The 22,279-nt window shown below is 38.5% G+C and overlaps 1 protein-coding gene across 2 annotated transcripts in view; it reads right to left on the reverse strand.

Annotated features, from left to right (window-relative positions):
* The window catches only part of RPA1 (replication protein A1), a 70,766-nt gene that overhangs the window by 19,414 nt on the left and 29,073 nt on the right, over positions 1-22,279 (reverse strand). For both annotated transcript variants that reach the window (XM_015081379.3, XM_053212350.1), the window contains exon 6: positions 1,283-1,375. In XM_015081379.3, coding sequence (XP_014936865.1) covers positions 1,283-1,375 — 93 coding nt within the window. The remainder of the gene's footprint in view (positions 1-1,282; positions 1,376-22,279) is intronic.

Consider the following 22,279-nt stretch of genomic DNA (forward strand, 5'->3'; position numbering starts at 1 on the left):
GCATTTAATAAAAACCATACAGACTGTCCTAGATCTTAACATTTCCTATTCTAACTGAGGAGTCAAGAGAGAACTACACATACAACAGTAATAATTGCGTCAAGATTATGCAAAGAAGCAAGTGAACTTCGCAGAATGCATGTGTATATGCATACCTAATATTATCAAGAAGATAGTTATACAAAACATGCTTCCCCTCAATACACACCCAGTCTTTTTTTCTTTCACCACCCAGTTGATGTGTGTTTAAAAAGCATTAACTGACTTTTAAAAATAAATGTTAATATAAGCCAAAGACAGACAACTGGGAAAATAAATCTGTGAGAAGGAAAGGAACAATATAAGATTTGCATTTCAGGCTTAAGGAAGTGACTTTTACATTATTTACCATGTTAGTATATCTATGCCACTACCTCCTTCAACAGAACATAATTTGAGAGTTGTGTATAAATAGATACACGTATACAGGGGAGCTAGATGGAAGGTAGATTGACAGATATTGCAAGATAGATAAAAACATCAAAGAACAATGAAGTCCCATGTCCTGAAAGTTTCACAGCCACCTTAGTGATGCCTTAACCTTGTTTTTCTTAAAATCTCAGCATTTAAAATTAGCACTTAATAGTTGAGAGGAAGAGAGGAGGGGGTGTATGAGACACTGTGACAGAAAAAAAGGACCTCTAAAAATAAATCCAACCAAATTCCACACATCATCATTCTCAATAGTAGTTCCTAAAGTGAAGGCCAGAAAGTAAACAAAATGATTCCATTATAGCCTCTCAGGACCTACTGCAGAGAGTTAAAGGAAGAAATGATTTCTCATCCATGAGACTGAGAAGCAGAACCTATGACCGGTATAAATGATACCGTCTTCACATTAAGATAAATACCCGTGAGGGCCTCAAATGGGAAACTTGGAGAGAGACAAGCGAAATTCAGTTAAGTGGATTCCAAATAGTTAAAAGGTGCAAATTTAAAAGATATGTAAATTCACAAGTCAAGAGAGTGCAAAACGTAAGATGTGAGAAACCACCAGATAAACTATTAACAGAGAACAGTGTATCATTCTGATTAAAACAGGCATATGAAGTATCTTTAAAAGGCTATCTTTAATCATTTTTTCAATCACATACTTTACTGTAAGAATTGGAACTATCCTTTGCAAGAAGCAACTATCATGAATGACATTTTGAAAACTCCCTTTAGTCCCAGATTAAATTTCTAAACACTACTCAGAGGCCTGATACATATAATCAGCACGTGTCCTCACACAGTAGCTTACCCATCCCTGAGCTCCCATTCTGTTGCTGGGGCTTGCTGGCTGGCGGGTTGGCTGCTGAGGCCGGAGAAGGAACTACCTGCTGCTGCCCGTGTCCTGGGAACCCAAAAAAAGACAACTTTAGTGCAAATAATTCAGCTTAAAAGATTTCAACTTAAGCAGAAGAAATACTCCAAGAAAGTGTAATTTTTTTATTTCGTTAAAGACTCTCATGGGTCAGAATTCATGCTGTTGCATTCAACTGCATGCAGTCAATTTGCTAGGGGTTCACTTTTGTTTTCATTATATGAAAGGTTGGCTCCATTCACCTTTCACCTGTTTATAATTGATAGCTTTCAGTTTTAATGAGGTTCTCCCCTAAGGCCTTGCCCATTTCTCCTGCCTGAACCTGAAGTCAAGTCACTGGGCTGAATCTGTGACATTACCGCTATTTCCATAGCAACAAATCGATGTCATCAACAGAACTGTGTTCACGGCAGGATCTATCAGAAGCAAAAGCTGGGTGGTAAGAAAAACCTAAAAGCAGTTCAATTGTCTCTGAAGTGCTCCTGCTTCAAAGGAAAAGGAGACATTCAGAAAGGATTCTACCCTTTCCCTCCCAAACAAAGCCACCTTATTTTGAAACCGACAGTTGGTGGAAAATAAGAGTTGAAAGAGGCTTAGGTACCGTGAAGTGCTAGTGAACTGTCACAGCAGGGAGAGATGAGATGGGGTTCAGAAGCAGGTGTGTCAAGGAAACAGGAAGATTAAAAGGAAAGGAGGGGAAACGAACATGTCTCTCAAGCAGAAAATAAGAAATACCATACCACGAGAGTATTTATTTGCCCTTCACCCTTTCTACAAATGCTTTAGGAGTTGAAAAATGTTAAAACTGCAAAATATACCTAATGTAAAAAAAATAATAGATTTATGGAATTTGATTTTGCCTTTGTGGCGGGCACTAATTTAGGCTGTTCACACAAATACAGCTCAAAAAGATTTCCTAGAAAGTCCTACAAACAAACATGGTGAGCGCTGCTGAAAAGGCTCCCCACCCACCACCTTGTCTCTGCCTTCTCCAATCACTAGGCTTATTCCTGCTGGGCTTCCCAAGGCTGTACCTCGAACGGGCCTATTACACCCTGACTTCATTTCCTTCTGCCAATATTCTCCTAACTAGTATAACAAAACGAAGAGTTAACCGTGCCATTCGAGTAAAATAAATTTAGCATAAAATTAAAAAGGTTAAAACAATTTCTTATTCTTTACTTCTTCCTACGGAGAGAAACATTGAGACCTTGCTTATTTCTTTTCTTTAATCCCAATTACCTATTTCACTCATTCCCCCCTCCACCTCCTCTCTGGTCACCATCAATTTGTTCTCTGTGGTTGAATCTATTTCTTGTTCTCTTTTTTTTATTTTTCTTTCTTAAATTCTACCCATGAATGATATAATATGGTGTTTGTCTTTCTCCTACTCAGTTCACTTAGCATTATACTCTCTAGCTCACTCCATGTCGTTGTGAATGACAAGATTTCAATCTTTCCATAGCTGAATAACATTCCATCGTACATATGTGCATACACACACACACACACCCCACATCTTCTTTATCCATTTATCTATCAATGGACACTTGGACTGCTTCTATAACTTGGCTACTGTAAATAATACGGCAATAAACACAGGGGTGCTTGTATCCTTCTGAATGTTTTTGTATTTCTTTGGATAATACCTAGTAGTGCTATTACTGGATCCCAAGGTAGTTCTATTTTTAACTTCTTGAGGGAACCGCCATAAGGTTTTCCACAGTAGCTGCCCAGTTTGCATTCCCACCAACAGGGCAAGAGGGTTCCTTTTACTCCTCATCCTTGCCAACACTTGTTTCTTGTGTAGTTGGTTTTAGCCATTCTGACACGGTATGAGGTGATACCTCATTGTAGTTTTGATTTGCATTTCCCTGATGATGAGTGATATTGAGCATCTTTTCATGTGTTGGCCATCTGTACGTCTCTTTTAGAGAAATGTCTGTTTATATCTTCTGCCTGTTTTTTGGCTGTTGAGTTGTACATATCAGTTCTTTATATAGTTTGGATACTACGCCTTTCTTGGGTATATCATTTGCAAATATCTTCTCTCATTCCCTAGATTGTTTTTTAGTTTTCTTGACTATTTCCTTCAGTATGCCAAAGCTTTTTATTTATAAACTGTAGTCCTAACAGTTTATTTTTGTTTTTATTTCCCTTGTCTCAGGAGACACATTTAGAAAAATGTTGCTATGGCCAATGTCAAAGAAATTCCTGCTTATGCTCTCTTCAGGTCTCACAACAGGTCTTTAATCCATTCTGAGTTTATTTTCATGTATGGTTTAAGAAAGTGGTCCAGTTTTCCCAACACCATTTGTTGGAGAGACTGTCTTTTTCCCATTGTATAGTCTTTCCTCCTTTGTTGAAGATTAATTGATCACATACTTATGGGTTTATTTGTGGGTTTTCTTTTCTGTTCCACTGATCTGTGTGTCCATCTTTGTGCCAGTACTATACTGTTTTGATTACTACAATTTGTAGTATAACTTGAAGTCTGAAATCATGATACCTCCAGTTTTGTCTCTTTCAAGACTGCTTTAGTTATTCAGAGTCTTTTGTAAACATTCCACACAGATTTGAGGATTATTTGTTCTAGTTCTATGAAAATTGCTACTGGTATTTCGACAAGGATTGCATTAAATCTGTAGGTTGCTTTGGGTGGTATAGACATTTTAACAATATTTGTTCTCCTAATCCATGAACATGGAATGCCTTTGCATTTCTCTGTGCCATCTTCAATGTCTTTCATCAGGGTTTTATAGTTTTCAGGATCCGGGTCTTTCACCTCTTTCATTCAGTCTATCCTAGGTATTTTATTATTTTTGGTGCAATTGTAAATGGGGTTGTTTTCTTAATTTCTCTTTCTGCTGCTTCATTATTAGTGTATACAGATTTCTGTACAATGATTTTGCATCCTGTGACTTCACCAAATTCATGTATCAATGCTAGCAGTTTTTGGTGGAGTCTTTAGGAAAGTTTTATTTCTTCCTTACCAATCTGGATGCCTTTTATTTCTTTTTGTTCTGAGAGACCTTACTTACATAGAAAAAAAGAGCCTAGATTTTTTTTTTTTTTTAAGTAGACTTCACACAGGGCTTGAACTCATGACCTTGAGATCAAGACCTGAGCTGAGATCAAGAGTTGGATGCTTAACTGACTGAGCCACCCAGGTTCCCCAAGAGACTAGATTACTGAGTTTTTGTGATACTTTTTAGTTTTTCCATCATCTCTGAATTTACCAAGTGTCATATGAAATTGCATGGGAAAACTGACCTTCTTTGACAATGTATCTAGTGATGGAACATTTTGAAATTTTAAAGTAAACTGTTTCTTAAATTGGTAGGGAAAAATAACTGGAAAAAATAAAACTTTACTTACTGGGGCTAAGTAACTGGAAAAAATAAAACTATACTTATGTGCTTCAAGAAATATATTCGAAAGAATCAAAAGATTTAAATATTTAAAGATGGAGCCATAAAAATATACAAACTCCACTCCACCTAGTTCCACTGTTTCAAACCCATCTCAAGTCCCTTCTTCAGTATCATGCCTGCTTCTTCCAGTATCTTGTGGAATAGGACATGGTCATAGGATCATGCTGATCTCTTAACATTTAATTTCTATCACAACATAACCAACCTTTATGAGGTAACTAGAGTGATCAACTTACAGTGACAGAAAACACAACAGTGTTTAGTAGGGACTGGCAGGAGTAGGGAATGGGGGATTATGGTTTAATGGTTAGAGTTTCAGCTTGAGATGATGACTGAAAAAGTTCTGTAGGGGTGCCTGGCTAGTCAGTCCCATCAGTGGAGCATGTGACTCTTGATCTCAGGGTTGTGAGATGGGGCCCCATGCTGGGTGTAGAGATTACTTAAAATAAAATGTTAAAAAAAAAAAAAGTTCTGGAGATGGATGGTGGCGATAGTTGCACAACTATGAATGCACTGAATGCCACCAAACTGCACTTAAAAGATGTAAATTTTTTTCTGAGTATTTTACCATAATTTTCAATAATATAACTTGCCTATTTACCTATTCTAGGTTGTACTTTTTTAGATATTTTAACATATGAGTTAAAGCATTATTTTTTTTCATGCCAGGGATTTTTAAAAATGTTAATTCATTTTCAGGGTGCCTGGGTGGCTCAGTCAGTTGAGCATCCGACTTCAGCTCAGGTCATGATCTCATAGTTTGTGAGTTTGAGCCCCATGTAGGGCTCTGTGGTGACAGCTCGGAGTTTGAAGCCTGTGTGTGTGTGTGTGTGTGTGTGTGTGTGTGTGTGTGTGTGCGCGCGCCCCTCCCCCACTAGTGCCCTGTCTCTCAAAAATAAATGTAAAAAAACCTTTTTTTAAAATGTTTATTTTTGAGAGAGAGCATGCGCATGAATGGGGGAGGGGCAAAGAGACAGAAGAGGACAGAGGATCTGAAGTGGGCTCTGGGCTGACAGCAGGGAGTCCAATGTTTTCCCCTCTTATTTCAACTATTTGGAAATATTTTATATTTGGGTAAGTTGTCTAGCTATATTTTTGCATTTCTCTATTTTTTTCTTATCCTTACTGGAAATGGGGGTGAACAACTTAAATACCAAACTGGTATTTGAAAGGAGAGTGTATAAGGCATATGGTAAAAAGTGGGGTTGGGAGAGAGAAGATTTGATAGATTATTAGCAACTGCAAATGAAATACATGTATTTTTTAATTATCTAAATTTAGACTGGCAGACATTTAAACGTGGATGACTAGGATTTTTATGTGTGTTCAGCGGGAGCTTCTGAACAAAGACCAGCTGAGTCCCTCCCAGTACTCTGGTAGCTGTTTCTCCAGCAGCCATGACTCTAGTTTAGTTGGTTTACTGTAACCAACAGTATTTTGTGGGGTTTTTTTAAGTTTATTTATTTTGAGAGAGACAGCATGAGCAGGGAAGGGGCAGAGGTGGGGGCGGGGGAGAGAGAGAATTCCAAGCAGGCTCCACGCTGCCAGCTGTGGAGCCTGACACGGGGCTTGAACCCATAAACCACCAGATCATGACCAGAGCCAAAACCAAGAGCCGGACCCTTAACCAACTGAGCCACCCAGGCACTCATATTTTGTGTAATTTTGTTTGCTTATTAAAAATCCCCAACACCAAAGGATGCCTGCCTGGGTGGCTCAGTTGGTTAAGCGGCCGACTTCAGCTCGGGTCATGATCTCACAGTTCGTGGGTTTGAGCCCCGCATTGGGCTCTGTGCTGACCGCTCAGAGCCTGGAGCCTGCTTCGGATTCTGTGTCTCCCTCTCTCCCTGCCCTTCCCTCGCTCATACTCTGTTTCTCCCTCTCTCAAAAAATAAATAAACATTTTTTAAAAAGTGTAATGAATGTCTTGTGTGTGTTTACAGGTACTAAATCTGACGCCACACAGAACTACAGTATACAAGAAGCTACAGCAGTTATGCTAGCACATCAAAGTGGTTTTTTTTTTCTTTTTATTTAAGTTTACTTATTTTGAGAGAGCAGGAGAGAGTGCAAGCGGGGAAGGGGCAGAGAGAGAGCCAGAATCCCAAGCGGGCTCCGAGCTATCAGCACAGAACCTGATGTGGGGCTCAAACTCAGATCATGACCTGAACCAAGAGCAAGAGTCGGATGCTTAACTGACTGGGCCACCCAGGTGCCCCTAATGCCTTTTTTTCTTTTTAAGTTTATTTATTTATTTTGAGAGAGAGTGGGAAAGAGAGCGCATGTGCACAAGCTTGGGAAGGGCAAAGAGGGAGGAAAAGAGAGAATCCCAAGCAGGCTCCACTCTGTCAGCACAGAGCTCAATCCCCTGAACCGTGAGATCATGACCTGAACTGAAATCAAAAGTTGGACACATAAGTGATGGAGCCACCCAGGCACCCCACTTTTTCTTTTTTTCAAGTAAGCTCTAGGCCTTGAGCTTGGGTTTGAACTCAGGACCCCAAGATCAAGAGTCACGTGGTCCACCAACTGAGCCAGCCAGGTGACCCCAAAGCATATTTCTTTCAAAAAAAAATTGACAGAATGTACTTTTTACATTTTAAGGGAGATTAGTAAGGAAGCAGATACACAACAATTCCATGGGAGCTAAAAAGGATGGCTGATTTGAACTTGATGAGGTTGAGAACCAGAGGAGAGTATAAAGGGTGGGAAGCAAGGGATTTGTCAGGATTCAAAACGACAAGGTGATCAATCCCAAAGGCAAACTGCAGATCCCAGATAAAATCCAATAGGCGATCTAATTGTTATAATTTCTTATCAGTATATAATTTACTGGTACAGTCAATTACACTCATTGGATTCTCAGACTCAATAAAGCACAGTGTATTTAACAAGACACCAATTAAGCTATATTAATAATAGCTATAATCTTTGAGAGCTTACTATGCACCAGGTACACGGTTAATCTTCAGGACTATGACAAAGGCACTATTACTATCTTCATTTAACAGATGAAAAAACTGGGTTAAAGAGGGCAAGTGACTTGCCCAAAGTCACACAGAGCTAGGAGGAGGCAGAATCCAGTCCTGATCCACGTTTGTCTGACCAGATCCACCCACTTCACCACCATCCAGTTAATTTTTAATTGTAAGCAACCTATTCTGGCAGCCCAAACTCTAGTTATATAGAACATAACTAATAACGGAAACATCTAAGTCACCAATCTTGTTAGGGCAATCTTAAACTCCTGCATTGGCCCACACTTGCAAATCTGGCACAGGAGACAAGAGACAGTCCTGAAACCAAATGGATGACAAGAGTCCTGGTGCATTCTAAATTGCAACAATCGCCCTTCAATTTAATGGGCTGCAACACAGCTGCTGACCACAAAACCCGAAATTAGTCCACGGCTAAATGAAAATCTTTCTAAAAACTGAAATTATACCCCCAAACAGCAATACAGAGAATCAACTGCTAATCTTCTGTTTTGTGCCACCTGCAAATGAAACCATCCCACTAAGATGAATCAAGGTCCTAATTCTTATTAGACTCTTTTGCTCTGTGCTAGCTTTAACCACTGTCTCTGAACCAGGGGGAAATAGGACATTAAAAGACTCTAGCGGGGCGCCTGGGTGGTTCAGTCCGGTTAAGCATCTGACTTCAGCTCAGGTCATGATCTCACAGTTCATGAGTTCAAGTCCTGCATCGGGCTTTGTGCTGACAGCTCAGAGCCTGGAACCTGTATTCTGTGTCTCCCTCTTTCTCTACCCCTCTCCCTGCTTGCACTCTGTCTCTCTCTCTCTCTCAACAATAAAACATTAAAAAAAATAAAAAAAGAAAAAAGAAAGAAAGAAAAAGAAAGAAATACTCTAGCTTCTCAAGTTACTTGCATTTACACCAATCATTTTTATTATCACTATAATGGTACATTTGGCAGACTTAGTTGGTGGAGCATGCTACTCTTTTTCAATAACTTTAAAAAAATGTTTATTTTTGAAAGAGAGAGCGTGAGGAAGAAGGGTCAGAGAGAGAGTGAGACACAGAATCCAAAGCAGGCTTCAGGCTCTGAGATGTCAGCACAGAGCCGAACATGGGGCTCGAACCCACGAACTGTGGGATCATGACCTGAGCCAAAGTCAGATGCTTAACCGACTGAGCCACCCAGGTGCCCCATGGAGCATGCTACTCTTAATCTCAGGGTCATGAGTTCAAGCCCCACATTGGGTACAGAGATTATTTAAAAAACTTTCTTTTTAAATATATATCAGGAGCACCTGGTTGGCTCAGTCATTTGAGCATCCAACTCTTGATTTTGGCTTAGGTCATGATCTCACAGGTGATGGGATCAAGCCCCACACTGGGCTCCACTCAGCACGGAGCCTGCTTGGGATTCTCTCCCCCTCTCTGTGGCTCTCCCCCATTCATGCTTGTGCTCTCTCTCAAATAAATAAACATTAAAAAAAATTTAAAAAATATATAGTGGTAAATGAGCCACCAGCTGAGAAAAATTAGCTAACAACCACAGAATATACAGAGTAACAAAAACTCAATTTCTACTAGCAAGTACCTTCTTAACAACCAGAAAAAGAAAAAAAAGTCAACCCATTAGTTAAAAATTCCTGTTGGCATAATATGATTGGAATAAGGCTGAAAAAAGTTCCAACTTCTACCTTTCAATAATAAATAATGCTAGTAACTATGTATCATATAAGAAACTTAAGTCTAAGTAAAATAATGTTATAAACACTGTAGGTATGCAGTAGTAATATACATAGTGACAAAAATATATAGTGATAGATATGGGAGTTTAAAATCATCCAATCCAATATTATATGAAACATGAATTACGTTTGAAGTTTTATTTCTCATGTTTGGAAAATTCTGTTAAGTATCTGTACTTAATGTGGTACTAGTTCCAAACAATTTCAATGCACATTTTGTAATTCCTCTGCCTATTTCCCAGTTGGGTTTAGTCAATTAATTTCACAGCTCACCTGATATGTCACAGGTTCTGGGTTAAGTGCTTGGAGGATACAAATCTAACTTTACTTCCCTCCTCACTAGTAACAGTTTCCTTGCCTTCACAATAGACAATTAGAAACCATTTGTGTGAAATACACCACAATGCAATAGCCACTGTAACAAAGCTATTTCCACCATGGCCCAAGTAACAAAGTGTTATTGATCTGGTTACAATGAAATTCAATAGCAAATAATCCTGGACAGCAAAATCTTCCCTCATACCTCTGCACTTTAACAGGCCCTGAAGAAAAAGAAGAGCGAGTGGAATGGCCTATTGAGACAAAGGAGTTTTTCAGCTAGTTCTATAGTCCTGACCCCAAGCGATAATTACCTTTCAACCCTTTCAACTCCAGCTTTATCTCAAATACTTTTCCCCTGAAACACAAAATGTCCACAGCAACCACTCAATTAAATACAACATAAAAAAACATTAGAAATCTGGACAAAGGTGATAAAGTTGGGCACAATGATCTCTCCCTCAACCCTTCTGCATCCAAAGATTTCAGAGATGCTAAACACTGTTTTGTCCTGAAAGCTTGAGAAGATAAGCAATGTGCTCATTTTAACAGAACTTTACTACTGCGAAACAAATGTGATGTTCCAACTTAAGATTTTAGGACTTTACCTACATAAGCTTCAGCTTTCCTTCTCCAATTTATTTATTTATTTTTTCAGTTTACTTATTCATTTTTAGAGAGAGAGAGAGAGAGAGGCAGAGAGAGGGACAGACAGAATCCCAGGCAGGCTCCACGCTGCCAGCACCGAGCCCAATGTGGAGCTTGAACTCACAAACCCAAAGCAGAAATCAAGAGTCAGACGCTTAACCAACTTAACCCAGGTGCCCCCTTCTCCAATTTAAAATACCAAATTACTATGTTTTGTATAGGTAAACATTAAAATCTAGAAGGGTCCATTTTTGGAAGAAGCACAATTAACCAAATTTTCCCACTTCTAAAAATCATACAGAGCATAAAGGAGAATGAATACATACTCTACACACAAACGCCCCACATAGAGACTACATCTTTAGTGAAATGAAGGAGCAGAGAAAACCCATAAATTCCAAATTACATGAAAAGTGAAGCTCAAAACACCACAAATCAAGAAACCAATTATAAGACAGAAGTGGCAATCATGATTTAAATATAGAAAATGTAATTGTGTAGATACTAGAATAAAACATGGGGGCACGTGGGTGGCTTAGTCAGTTAAGTGTCAGACTTCGGGCTCAGGTGATGATCTCACGGTTAGTGAGTTCAAGCCCCATATCCTGCTCCCGTGCTGACAGCTTGGAGCCTGGAGCCTGCTTCAGATTCTCTCTCCCTCTCTTTCTGCTCCTCCCCTGCTTGTGTTCAGTCTCTCTCACTCTCAAAAATAAACATTAAAAAAAAAAATCTTTTTTTAAGTAACATTTGAACATATTCAATGGCCATAGTAAAAGGTAGAAGGTTGGTGGTGGCCCCTGGGTGGCTCAGTGGGTTAACCGTTCAACTTCAGCTCAGGTCCTGATCTCAGTTTGTGGGTCAGAGCCCCACGCTGGGCTCTGTGCTGACAGCTCAGAGCCTGCTTGGCATTTTCTCTCCCTCTCTCTCTCTCTCTCTCTGTCCCGCCGCCGACCTCTCTCTAAGTAAACATATGTAAAAAAAAAAAAAAAAAAAAAAAGGGTGAATACTTTAATAACTTTGGAGTAAGGAAGGCCTTCCTCATTTTTTTTTTAATGAAAAAAAAAAAAGGTTTTTTTTAGGTAGGCTCCATACCCAATGTGGGGCCTGAACTCACAACCCCAAGATCAAGAGTTGCATGCTCTACCAGTTGAGCCAGCTAGGAACCCCTAAAGACCTTTCTAATGATGGTTCAAAATTCCAAAGTCATTTAAAAAAGACTGGAAAATTTAACCTCATAAAAACAGCAACAAAAAAATTGCTTGTGGCAAAAAGCCACCATAACCAAGTAAAGAAGGCTTTTTATAACACATATCAGAGACAAAGGACTAATCTCCCTACTCTTTAAAGAACTGTTAAAAATGGAGAAGAAAAAGACAAACAACCCAAGAGAAAAATGGAGGATACACAGTTCACAGAGAATCAAAAGCCCTTAAATATTTAAAAGGATGCTCATCTTGCTGAGAATACAAATTAAACACTACACTGAGATCTCAGCTTTCATCTATGAGACTGGTGAAAATTCAAAAGATTGATAACGTACTCTGTTGGTACAGCTGAGAAGAAACTAGTACTTTCATGCACTGCTGGTGGGAATGCAGGATGTTACCATGCTACAGAGGGGAATCCTACCATATCTACCTACCACATCCACTGATCCAAGCAATCTTACTTCTGGCAACCAAACCACCTCTGTCAATATACCCACATATGTACAAAGTTACTCACTGCAGTACTGTTTTCATTGCTACAGCATGCAAACAAGCCATAATGTAACAAGGCTGGTTACACTATGGAACAGCTACACAACAGAACACTCTTTAATTGTTTTGTTTTGTTTTTTAAATAAGGAAGATCTCTAAGTGTATATACATGGAAATATCTCTAAGCTAAAAAAAATTTTAAAGCAGGATCAAAAAAGGGAAGGGGCACCTGGGTGGCTCAGTTGGTTAAGCATCCGACTTTGGCTCAGGTCATGATCCCACAGTTCATAGGTTCAAGCCCTGTGTCAGGCTCGGCACTGATAGCTCAGAGCTTGGAGCCTGCTTCAGATTCTGTGTTTCTCTCTCTCTCTCTGCCCCTCCCCTCCTTGTGCTCTCTCTCCCTCTCTCTCAAAAATAAATAAACATTAAAAAAATGTTTTTAATAATAGAAAATTTTTAAAAAGGTAAGATAATATACACAATATCCTACCTTTTGTGTAAGCAAACTGGAGCACAGAATAAAAATATATAATATTTTTATTTGGTATATATTTGCATAAAGAAACACCCAAAGGATAAAAAGAAACTCCTAAAGTTGGTTACCTATACAGGTCAGCAGTGGATACAAACACGGCATTAGCCGGCAGCAGGGGTCGCAGTAAGATTTCCCTAAATATATAATTTTGTACTTTTCACTTTGGAAACATGTAATTATATTATCTATTCAAAAGTTGCAAGGAAATTAGTGTTTATAAAAAACAGATGTCTGATTATCTTAATTATATTTCCATTTTTAAAATTAGACAAGTTTGGGGGCACCTGGGTGGCTCAGTTGGTTAAGTGTCCCACTCAGGATTTTGGCTCAGGTCATGATCTCATGGTTCATGAGTTTGACCCCACATCAGGCTCTGTGCTGACAGCATGGAACCTGCTTGGAATTCTCTCTCTCCCCCCTCTCTGCACCCCCCACTCGTGCAGGCACACTCTTTCTCTCAACATAAATTAAAAAAAAAAATAAAATTATACATGTTTTAATGGACAAATATACTAACATGAATTAGACTACTTCTGATTATATATACACACAGAAACATTCCTATAATAGATTCAACTCACACACTCTATTAACTAAAATACAATTTTCGTAATAGGCAAAAATTTTGATATGAAGGTTAATCTTTGAAGGTCTGGGTACAGTGGAAAGCATCTTCACCTGGAAATCAGGAATAATGAGTCTCATCTGTTGAAGCGACTCACCTGCTGTGTAATTTTTAACTTGCTCTGCAATCTTGGCCAAGTCACTTATCACCTCCTTCACTTTCATTCTGTCTTATGATTAACACAACTGATCTCTAAAACAGTTCCTTCTATCTCTTAACGTTCTGTGATTGTGCAGCAGGCCTGAGCATCTCAAACTTTCCTTTCCTTTCCATTAACTCCACTGAGGTGAAGACCAGAACTGAGTCCCAGATAGGAAAACAAGGACAGGATGCAGTTTGCTTCTAGCACAAAAATTACTGGGATCACATTTATCTTTCTTAAGCAAAAGCTTGACTAGTAATTTTTGATTAATGATAAATTGAAGAATTATGCTTGATAAGTTTAAATTTAGACAGTGAATTAGTGTACTTTAGTAGAAACCACCTAAGCACCTTTCTTTATTAGGACCAACAGAAACAGTTTAATTTTAACCAGAACAGTTATTTCTCTAAGTTAAAAACAAACACCTATTGGGAATGCAGGCTGGTGCAGCCACTCTGGAAAACAGTATGGAGGTTCCTCAAAAAACTAAAAATAGAACTACCCTACGACCCAGCAATTGCACTACTAGGCATTTATCCAAGGGATACAGGTGTGCTCTTTCGAAGGAACACATGCACCCCCGTGTTTATAGCAGCACTATCAACAATAGCCACAGTATGGAAAGAGCCCAAATGTCCATGGATGGATGAATGGATAAAGAAGATGTGGTGTATGTATACAATGGAGTATTACTCAGCAATCAAAAAGAATCAAAAGAAATCTTGTCATTTACAACTACGTGGATGGAACTGGAGGGTATAATGCTAAGTGAAATTAGTCAGTCAGAGAAAGACAAAAATCATATGACTTCACTCATATGAGGACTTTAAGAGACAAAACAGATGAACCTAAGGGAAGGGACACAAAAATAATATAAAAACAGGGAGGGGGACAAAACAGAAGAGACTCATAAATATGGAGAACAAACTGAGGGTTACTGGAGGGGTTGTGGGAGGCGTATGGGCTAAATGGGTAAGGGGCATTAAGGAATCTACTCCTGAAATCATTGTTTTACTACATGCTAACTAATTTGGATGTATATTTAAAAAAAAAAAAATTAAATTAAAAAAAAAAAAGAACCAAAAAACCAAACACCTATTTAATTTCCTACTGTGAAATCAATTGGGAAAGAGAAAGAAATACATAATGGAAAACTTTAAATAAGGTAAGTCATATACAGCTTTTGGCATCCTTTATACTGACCAGCTGAAAAGTCATTTTTAATTTTTGTATGTGTATATTTATTTTTGAGGTGCAGGGGAGAGAGACAGAAGATCCAAAGTGGGCTCCATGCTGACAGCAGAGAGCCTGATGAACTCATAAACCGTGAGACCATGACCTGAGCCAAAGTTGGACACTTAACCAACTGAGACATCCAGGCACTCCCATTTAAAATTTTTAAACATGTTTATAATTAAAATAGCTAAAAAAACTATTAACTTAATAAATTATATAAGCTCTTAAAATTATTCCATACATTTCCTTAAACATATATATTTCTCATAAATTGTGTCAGAAATTCTTTTCCAAATATTCATGACTGATCATCATCTCTTCAGATTTAGTTAAATAATTAACTGATGGGGCACCTGGGTGGCTCAGTCCGTTAAGCGTCTGACTTCGGCTAAGGTCGTGATCTCATGGTTCACAAGTTCGAGCCCCATGTAAGGCTCTGTGCTGACAGCTCTGAGCATGGAGCCTACTTTAGAGTCTGTGTCTCCCTCTCTCTCTCTGGCCCTCTTCCTCACACTCTGTCTCTCTCAAAAACAAATAAAAACATTAAAAAAACATTAAAAAAATTAACTGATAATGAAAAACAAATAATCCAATTAAAAATGGGCAACAAACACGAAAAGACATATTTCCAAAGAAGACATTCAGATGGCCAACAGACACGAAAAGATGCTCAACATCACTCATCATCAGGGAAATGCAAATCAGAATTACAATGAGATGTCACCTCACACCTATCAGAACGGCTAAAATCAACAACACAAGAAACAACAGGTGTTGGTGAGAACGTAGAGAAAAAAGGAATCTGCATGCATTGTTGGCAGGATTGAAAGCTGGTGCAGCTGCTGTGGAAGACAATTGGGAGGGTCAAAATATTAAAAATAGAACTACCAGAACAAGTGCCAAGAAGAGAGAGCTGGGAGGTGACCAAAGCCACATAATATCAATGGGGAAGGTCACTGGAACAGCAATACAATGCAAAAAACAGCTAAAGTGAGAGTGACCAGGCTCGTTTTGGATCCCTATTTATTAAAGTATTTTAATCAGTGAAAAATCTACTCTGCTCACAATGCTCTTCAGCAGTGCACACTGGGGGATACTGTGCTTCTCAAAGCTCTACCCATCCCATGAACAAAGCATGTGGAACATGAACAGGCCGAGATATTTCCAAAGCTGGACAAATGACTGGAAAACCCCGTGCAGGAACTATGTACCTAGAAAGCCCAGTCGGCTTGGAAACCACCTGTCTAATCAAAAATCTGGAAGAACTCAATAGCTCTTTAGCACAGTGGAGGAGGACTGGAAGAAGGAGACACAGGGAAAGACGATGAGTTAAGTTTGCTTTATGGAAAAAGACATTTTTCTAAGTTTCATTATAAACTGTCCAATTTCTTTTCTGGTATTTATGGAAAAGTTAGAAGTAAATGAAGTAAAGGCGTTGCTAAAATTTTTCATACAAGTTTAATGTCATATTTTAAATTTCCTTTTCATCGGACATACTTTCCTCTTACAGTAAGTGTGCCGGTAGCAATCCCCTGTATTGTTTTGTAAGCTCAACAGCTGATAAGGCATAACTTTTTTCATTAGAAGAAATCTCATATTTACTTAGAATCTTTATTTGGGGAGGAAAAAATGTTTTGATATCATAAAACAGATACGATCACATTAAGTGAATATTTATTTTTGATGGCATATATTAAAAATTAATTAAATTTTTTTCTCTGATTTAACCAATTACAAATGGAAATAATCAACAGTCTGATTAGGGGCAGACTTTATCAGATTAAAGTCTGCATCTGGGGCGCCTGAGGGGCTCAGTTGGTTAAGCATCTGACTCTTGATTTTGGCTCAGGTCATGATCTCACAGTTTGTGGGGTCAAGCCCTGTGTCCAGTTCTGCACCAACAGCATGGAGCCTGCTTGGAATTCTCTCTCTTTCTAAAAAATAAATAAATAAACCTAAAAAAATAAAGTGCATTAATAAGCATGTTAACACGTAGAAAATAAAACTTAAAAATTAAAAAAAAAAAAAAAAAAAAGAATAAAACTCCCATATGATCCTGTATTTCCACTACTGGACATTTACCCAAAGAATATGAAAACATTAATTCGAAAAGATATATGCACCCCTATGCCTATTGCAGCATTATTTACAATAGCCAAATTATGGAAACAGTCCAAGTGTCCATTCATAGACGAATGGATAAAGAAAAGGTGGCATTATTCAGCCATAAAAAAATAAAATCTTGCCATTTGCAACACCATGGATTGAGCTAGAGAGTACAAGGCTAAGTAAAATAAGTGTGTCAGAGAAAGACAAATATCATCTCACTCATATGTGGAATTTAAGAAACAAAACAAATAAAGAAAAAAAGGGACAACTCGGAAAACAGACTCTGAACTATAGAGAACAAACAGAGGGTGGTGGGTGGGAAGATGGATAAAAGAGGTGGGGATTAAGAGCACACTTATCATGATGAGCACTGGGTAATGTATAGAATTGTACACTATATTTTACACCTGAAATCACTATATTGTACGCCTGAAAATAATAGAACACTGTATGTTAATACAGTAACTATATGTTACTGACTTCACCATAGTGTGAAGTCAGTAAACAAATGTCTACACTGAAAAATAAAGAAAGAACAGCATAAATGTTATTTAAAAATATGGAAATAAATATGGGGAAAAATATGGAAGAAATAGCTTAAAATTTGAAAAGACTGCCTTTGGACAGGAGTTAGAGGCCAAAGAAAAATAAGGCAGGGAAATGTTACTTACTTGGTTTTGTTTTAAAGTGTACACAAAACCATTTGACTTTTTTTTCAAGTTTATTTATTTTGAGAGAGAGCGTGCGTGTGCATCCATGCAGGGGAAGCACAGAGAGAAAATCCCAAGCAGGCTCTGCGCTGTCAGCAGAGCCCAACCTGGGGTTCATTCTCACGAAAGGTCAGACCATGACCTAAGCCAAAATCAAGAGTAGGATGCCTAAATGACTGAGCCACCCAGGCACCCCAGAAAGTACTCTGAATGGAATAAAACTTGTAACACCAGAATGTGCTTGACATTGTTAAAGCAGTGCTTAGGGGTAAATTCCTAACACCAAATGCCTCTAATTTTAGAAAAGAAGAAAGGTCATAATCAATGAGCCAGCATTCATCTAAAGAAATGGTGAGAAAGAACATATTAAGCCCAAAATAAACAGAGGAAAGGAAACATTAAAGATCAATGCATAGGGGCACCTGGGTGGCTCAGACCATTAAGCACTGAATCTTGACTTCAGCTCAGGTCATGATCTCACAGTTTCATGAAATGGAGCCCCAGGTCATCTGACAGCGTGCAGCCTGCTTAGGATTCTCCCTCTCTCTCTGCCCCTCCCTAGCTTGTGCTCTCTCAAAATAAATAAATGAACTTAAAAAAAAAATGTTTTTTAAATCAAAGTAATATAGAAAATATAAAAAGAGGAAAAAAATCAATGAAACCAAAAGGTGGTTCTTTGGAAAGATTAACAAAATTGATAAATCATCTAGCCAGACTGATCATGGGGAAAAAAAAGAATACAAATTATGAATATCAAGTATGAGAGAAATGACATCACTACAGCCTTTCACAGACACCAAAAGGCTAATACTACATTTATTTGATTCAATCTGATAATTTCTGCCACTTAATTGGGGTTTTTAGGCTACTTACCGTTATTTATTTATTTAAAAGACTTTATTTTTAAGTAATCTCTACACCCAAAGTGGGTCTCAAATTTATGACCCCGAGATCAAGAGTCACATGCTCTACTGACTGAGCCAGTCAGGCACCCCAAGACTATTTACTTTTATAGAGGCCAATAAACCCAACAACTTAAATGACATGGTCAAATTCCTTAAAACACAATCTACTACAGCTCACTCAAAAGGGAACAGATTATCTGGATAACCCTATATGTATCTGTTAAAGAAATTGCATTTGTAGTTTAAAAACCTTTCTAAAAAATATATCAGTCCCAGATGGCTTCACTGGTAAACTCTACTGAACATTTAAGTAAAAAGTAATAATTCCACATGAACTACTGTAGAAAATTTAAGAGGGAACACTTTCTAATTCATTCTGTAAGGCCAGGATTACTATGACAACAAAATGAGACAAAAGGTATCACAAGAAAATAATAGACAAATGTCCCTCATAATATAGATGTAAAAATTCTACACAAAATCAAGTTGGTTTGTTAAATCAAGCAAATTCAGAAAATGAGATCCAACAATATATAAAAAGTATTAATAGATCATGATGACATAACATATCCCGGAAACCACAAATTGGTTTAGCATTCAAAAATCATTGAATGTAACTCACCATATTAACCAATAAAAAAGAAAAACCATACAATCATCAATAGACACCGAAAAAAACACTGGACAAAATATTCACCATCCTATTCCTGATACAAACCCTCAGCAAACTAGGAATTAAAAGTAAACATCTTCGGGGCGCCTGGGTGGCGCAGTCGGTTAAGCGTCCGACTTCAGCCAGGTCACGATCTCGCGGTCGGTGAGTTCGAGCCCCGCGTCGGGCTCTGGGCTGATGGCTCGGAGCCTGGAGCCTGTTTCCGATTCTGTGTCTCCCTCTCTCTCTGCCCCTCCCCCGTTCATGCTCTGTCTCTCTCTGTCCCAAAAATAAATAAAAAACGTTGAAAAAAAAATTAAATAAAATAAATAAATAAAAGTAAACATCTTCATAATGATAAAAAAATATATATGAAAACCTACAGCTAACCTAATACTTAATGGAAAAAGACAATGCTATCTCCCTAAGACCAGGAGCAAGACAAAAACAACCAGTAAGGCTAAATATTTTTTGTTATGTATTGGCTATTTGTTTTGTTTTGTTTTGTTTTTAAGTAAACTCTACCTCCAATGTGAGGCTCAAATTCATGATCCTGAGATCAAGAATCACATACTCTACTAACTGAGCCAGCCAGGTGCCTCTATCAGTCTCATCTTCCATAAGTATTTTATCCTAGTTTAAGTTTACATACCTTCCTACTTTTACCATGTGAAATTTTATTTCAATGTAATCATGTATTCATTGTGAATTATCCCAATCTGTATGCAGCCCCATCCTCTTTATTATTTTTGATGGTTTCATTTTCTTTTTTAAATGTTTATTTTTGAGAGAGAGAGAGAGAGAGAGAGAGAGAGAGAGAGAGAGAGGGAGACAGAGACAGAGTGTGAGGAGGGGAGGGGCAGAGAGACAGGGAGACACAGAATGCAAAGCAGGCTGCAGGCTCTGAGTTGTCAGCACAGAGCCTGATGCGAGGCTTGAAGTCATAAACTGTGAGACGCTTAACCAACTGAGCCACCCAGGCACCCTTATTTTCTAATTTTTAAAACAAATCTGGAAATTTATTTTGGTGAACAGTGAGGCTTTACTTTTTTTTTTTTCCCCTAAAGTAGGTTCTATGCCCTGCATAGGGCTCAAACTCATGATCCTGAAATCAAGAGTCACATGCTCTACCGACTGAGCCAGCCAGGCACCCCTTTTTATTTAACTAATTATTTTTAATTTTATTTTTATTAGACTTGGTAGAGGGACAGATGAGCCATTTCTTTTAACAGGGTCAGTGATTTACAATTCTTTGTCTTTTTCTAGAATTATCATTGTCTCTCGTTTAAAGTAATTAAATCATTCTTTCATTGTGCTTTTGTATATATTTTCACAAGAAAATATAACTCATTTTTATTTACCATCAACAGATAATCACTGTTTAGGAAGTACTAGGAATCTATCTCTTAACCTAAACTATAATTGCACTGGCGGAATCTGTCTGATACAACTATTTTGGAATTTGGGAGTCTCCTGAAGGCTTGCAACTTCCAGGAGAAGATCTGGATGGCAAATTACAGTCAATTTCAGCTCTTAGCACAGTAACAGCTACCTACCTCTGGGCCCTCAGCTAAATGGCAGGCAGCTAGCTGTGCACCTTTTCCTTTTTTTCTCCCCCATGTTTATTTATTTTTGAGAGGGAGACAGAGCGTGAGCAGAAGGGCAGAGAGAAAAGGAGACACAGAATCCGAAGCAGGCTCCAGGCTCTGAGCTGTCAGCACAGAGCCCAAGGCAGGGTTTGAATTCACAAACCGTGAGATCATGACCTGAGCCAAAATCGGATGCTTAACTGACTGAGCCACCCAGGAGCCCCTGTGCACATTTTCCTAAAGCATTGTGCACACAGTTTTGGAGAAACGAGGTAGGCAAAAAGGACCCTGTCCTCCAAATACTGGGGATCTGTGCTCTGAAAGCTGCTTCTGATCACAGAGGTGCAAAAGGGTGGGTGGCCACTGTTTTGCATTTTATTTAATAAAAATGAAAAATAAATAAAAATAAAAGTTAGGCATGAGGGACACAACAAAGAACAAAATATGGTCTATACCTTCAGGGAGTTTATTCGTGGCCTGGCAATAAACACAGAAATTATTTTAAAAACTACTGGGTGTGGTGAGCTATCAAAAGAGTACCAATTACACGCTTTACATTTTTTATTTATTTTTAAATATTTTATTTTTTACTTTTTTTTTTGAGAGAGCGAGCGAGAGAGTGACAGTGCATGAGCAGGGCAGGGGCAGAGAGAGAGGGATAGGGGGACAGAGGACCTAGAGCGAGCTCTTCACTGACAGTGGAGGCCAATGTGGGGGTTGAACTCATGAACTGTGAGATCATGACCTGAGTGAAGGCAGGCACTTAACCGACTGAGCCACCCAGGTACCCCTGAAGATTTTATTTTTAATAACGTCTACACCCAATGTAGGGCTCAAACTCACAACCTCGAGATCAAGAGTTGATTGTTCTACCGACAACCAGGTGCCCCTGCTTTACATTTTTTAAAAACAAAAATAAAATAAAAACAAAAATGTGCGTAAGAATGATCTTAAGAAAGTACATTTGTCAGGGCACCTGGGTGGCTCAGTCGGTTGAGCTTCCGTCTGCAGCTCAGGTCACGATCTCATGGTTTGTTGAGTTTGAGCCCCACACAGGGCTCTGTGCTGACAGCTTGGGGCCTGGAGCCTGCTTCAGATTGTGTCTCCTTCTCTCTGCCCACCCCCCAACTCTTCCTGTTGGTCTCTCTCTCAAAACTAAATAAAACATTTTTTTAAAAATTAAAAAAAAAAAAAAAAAGAAAGCACACTTCTCATTAACACTTCAATGTATTTGTTATTTTTAATCTATTGTAAGTGGGACTTTTTTCTATTCTTTCATTTTCCCTCTTTTCCTAATGCAAGCTTGTGATATTGTGATACATAAGAAATATTTTTTTGACCTTCATTCGTGGTTCCTGGCACAGAGCTCTCAAAACCCTTACAACTTCCTAAGTAATAAGAGGAATTAAGGGTATCTTATTTATAAAAAGCCCATTTCAACCACACCTAAGTATCAACACAGTGACTTCTGTAAAGCTCCTAACAATGGGGATGGTTGCCAGGGGAACCAACCATGTGATGAGAGTTGGAACTTTTAGCACCCACTCCCCACCTCTGGGGAAAGGAGAGAGGTTGGAGGTGGAACCAATCACCCAACAACAATGATGTAA

The sequence above is a fragment of the Acinonyx jubatus genome, chromosome E1 (genome assembly GCF_027475565.1).
Source record: "Acinonyx jubatus isolate Ajub_Pintada_27869175 chromosome E1, VMU_Ajub_asm_v1.0, whole genome shotgun sequence".
Classification (NCBI taxonomy): domain Eukaryota; kingdom Metazoa; phylum Chordata; class Mammalia; order Carnivora; family Felidae; genus Acinonyx; species Acinonyx jubatus.